At 24.2% G+C, this 3709-nt stretch overlaps 2 protein-coding genes across 2 annotated transcripts; one reads left to right on the plus strand and one right to left on the minus strand.

The window, feature by feature from the left end:
• Window positions 1-1074: 1074 nt before the first annotated feature.
• Window positions 1075-1905, minus strand: DICPUDRAFT_92225 (uncharacterized protein; the record flags this gene model as incomplete). Its single annotated transcript, XM_003289027.1, has 1 exon — window positions 1075-1905. A coding segment is annotated over exon 1 (615 nt), but the record flags the coding sequence as incomplete, so codon positions are not given.
• A 485-nt stretch (window positions 1906-2390) lies between these two features.
• Window positions 2391-3164, plus strand: DICPUDRAFT_153384 (uncharacterized protein; the record flags this gene model as incomplete). The annotated part of the gene is made up of 3 exons (XM_003289014.1): window positions 2391-2608; window positions 2684-2771; window positions 2871-3164. The coding sequence occupies 3 exons, from the start codon at window positions 2391-2393 to the stop codon at window positions 3162-3164; spliced, it is 600 nt and encodes a 199-aa protein (XP_003289062.1).
• Between the last annotated feature and the right edge of the window lie 545 nt (window positions 3165-3709).

A 3709-nucleotide genomic window follows, 5' to 3' on the forward strand; every position in this document is an offset into this window, starting at 1 on the left:
ATCTTTAACCCGGAGCTCTGAATGCTGCTTGTTTATTAATATTGATATTAAAATATATGAGTCCAATATTTCTTGATTATATTCTTCGTGAAGCAATTTAACCATTTCTATTGAGCCTCTTAGAATTGGGAGTAATAGCAAGTGATGAAAATGCGGTATGTTATCTAAGGTATTATAGTATGGCTCTTCGACTAAACTTTTAAATATATGCATATTACAATTGAATGCTGAATAACTAATACATAAAGCGTATGCATCTGGACTGATTCTATAGTTTGAAAATATATGTAAGAATGGGTCCTGTTGATTAAAGTAGCATAATGTGGATGCGAACCAATCAATGTTGGGGCTGTGTTCTAAATAATAGTTTATAATGAATGGATTACCACCAATTGCAGCCGCCATAGCTAGTGAATCATTTGTTTCGTCAATAACTATATGCGGTACTAATAGCTCCATAACTTTAAAATATTTTAAAAAATCTTCGTCATTTGTTTGTTTGTTTGAATAACTACGATATAGAATATGGTCCTTTTCATCTAAAAAAAATTGTATACTTTCATTTGGATAATTTGAAACGGATGCACAATATCGAAGCTGAACCTGATCACTATCATCTCTTGATAAAGTAACTGATATATTGGACGGTGAGATCCAATCATCTGGTAACTGATTAATCGATTCTATAATATTTGTTAAATGGCCGTAATACTTTGACAAAACTAAGTCAACACCCAAATCAAAAGATGCTTCACCAACCATTGGAATACCCGATAGACATGCTAGATTTAATGAATTTGATGATAAATATTTATAATTTTCATTTCCTAATGATAAATTTCTTTCTATAACCAATTCTAATAACTGGTGTTCACCCAAAAAAGATACCACAGATGTAAACTCTGAATCTATATAAAAACCATTTCTAAAAAAGAACCAAAGAAAGTCTTTAATCTCTTGAATATCTTTAGCTGTGATATTAATATCTCTGCACCTATTAGCAACTTGATTTATATAAGCTAAAGAGAAATAACCTGAATATGACTGTAATTTTTCGGTACCAAAAACACTTGAAAAAAAATTAATTGTTTCAAGACTGTATGGCGTAACCTGGGTAAATAGTTTCTTTAGGGTGTGGGTATCGCTGATAGATTGCAATGAATTGGTTCTAGTTTGAAAGTATCTAATGGTATTAATTGTCAATGGGAAACGTCTACCGAACAGTATTGATAATATTCTCTCTGGCTCCAGCGAAGGTAACTCCTCATCGGTCAAAAGAACCTCTATATAATAAATGACATAGTCCTCGTGGTCATCTTGATGGTTTATTATCTGCTCTTCTATTAAGGTTAAAAGTGATTTACTAGAATACCCAGCAATATAACGGCCACCAATCAAAAACCTTAAACAATTTGCTGATATGAAATATGAGCTCCAATGCAAACTTGAAAATATAGTTTCCAAAATATCTAGACCCTCTCTACCAAAACATGGGTTCTCTATGAAGCATTTCAATCTTGATGCACTCTTTGAATTAAAAATACCCTGTAAAATATTAAGTATTGACGATTTGAAATTAAACAACTCTTCTTGTTGATCTACATAAAATGGCCTTTTAAAAACTGCATTTTCATTTTTCCCACCACTACTATCACCAATAAAACCAGGTTCTTGATATCCATTACCCATTCCCTTTAATTCTGTTTGGATTTCATTATTGCTTCTACTGCTGCCATTATAATATACTTTATGATTATCATACCAATATTCTATAAAACTTTCAAATATTTGATCATCCTTAATGCTACAAATTAAAACCAATGATTTATTATCGATTTGAAAATATATTTTATTATTAAAATCATAATTATTTGTTATTTTATTTTTTTTATATTTATTTAATTTATCTTTAATTAAATTTATATGATTGTTTTTTAATAACCATGATAAATTTGAAAGCTGGTAATATGAATATGACTTTTTAAATCTATTTAACTCTTTTATCGATTTTAATATCTTTTGTTTCAGAAAATCAATTTTCCAAATACTGAAAAATAAAATATCATTATTATTGCTATTATTACTATTATTGTTATTATTTTTTATTGTATGAAAATTTATAAAGTTCATATTAAATATGAAATCAGATCATTACACATTATTTTTTTTTGCATATGAATTACTCAAATTTGAAAATGCAAAAATCGAAAAAAAAAAATAAAAACAAAAAAATTTTGAAATAAAAAGAAAAATAAAATGAAAAATAATAATTTATTTTTTTTTATTTTAATTTTTTTTTAATTTTCATTTTTTTTTTATTTTTTTTTTTTAAAATTTTTTTTTAAAATTATTTTTGTTTAAATATATCATAGTGACAAAAATATACAGATATGGATGAAAATAACAACAATAATATATCAATAAATGAAAATAATAATACTGTAAATAGCAATAATAATAATGTAAATAAAATAGAAAATAGTGATAATATAAATAAATTAAGTAATAAAGATGCAATTTCATTATGTGTTCCTGACTTAACAGAGGGTCTCTTATTGTTATCTAAAATACCATTAGATGCAATCACCCTTAAATTAAATGAATTACAGTATGTTTTATAATAATAATAATAACAATTCTTTTTTTATTTTTCCTTTTTATTCTAATATTTTATTATTTTTAGGAAAGAACAATTATTATTATTAAACGAATTAAAAAATGAAAATATAAAAATCCAAAATGTAAAAAATGTAGATATAATTGTAGAAAATGTAAATATTCAGTTATATATATTTAAAATATCAAAAAAAACCATAATAATAACGATTTCTAATAATCAATTACAAATTATTATTTTTTTTTTTTTTTAGTTTAAAAAAATTCAAGAATATTTAATTAAAATTCAAACATTAAAAAGGGAAATGATAAACTCGCAAGATAGAATGAATAGATTAAATGATAAAGCTAAAAATTTAAAAGAAAAGAAAAAACAATATCAAATACAACTTAATGAAAAAGTGGAAAAAGCACTACAAAAAGAAAGAGAATTAACCGTTAAACCATCTGCAGAATTACAACAATCACAACAACAACAACAATCGCAACAACAAAATCATTCAAAACAAAAACAACCACATACCCTAAACCAAAATATTACATTATAATAATAATAACAATAATATTTTTATGTTATAAAAGAAAAAAAATAAAAATAGCAACAATATCAAGATATTAAATAAAAACAAAACAAAACAAAACACCAACCCACACCCACACCTTGCTACATTATAATAAAATAAATTAAAAATCCAAAAAAAAATAAATTATTTAAAGTTTTCGCTGAAAATTTAATATGTAAAATCAAATTGCTACTACTATTATTTTTATTATTTTTATTTTTCATTATTATTATTTAAATAATACAGAGATATTATTTGTGTGAAAGTATGTGGTTCAGTTTTTTTTTTTATTTTTTTTTTTTTTTATTTCAAAATTTTGAAAAGAAGTTATCTGGGTGTTTTTTCATGTGGCCGTGTGGGGGTGTGCATGCAAATATTGAATACACTAATAACAATAATAATAACAAATAAAACTCGTATTTCAATATCAAACATTAAAAAAATTTCTTTTTTTATTTTATTTAATAAAAACATTATTTAGTTGTGTGATAGGAGAGAAAGGAAAATAGAGATTAAAAAAGATATAGAAC

The sequence above is a fragment of the Dictyostelium purpureum genome, assembly GCF_000190715.1.
Source record: "Dictyostelium purpureum unplaced genomic scaffold DICPUscaffold_159, whole genome shotgun sequence".
NCBI classification, from domain to species: Eukaryota; Evosea; class Eumycetozoa; order Dictyosteliales; family Dictyosteliaceae; genus Dictyostelium; species Dictyostelium purpureum.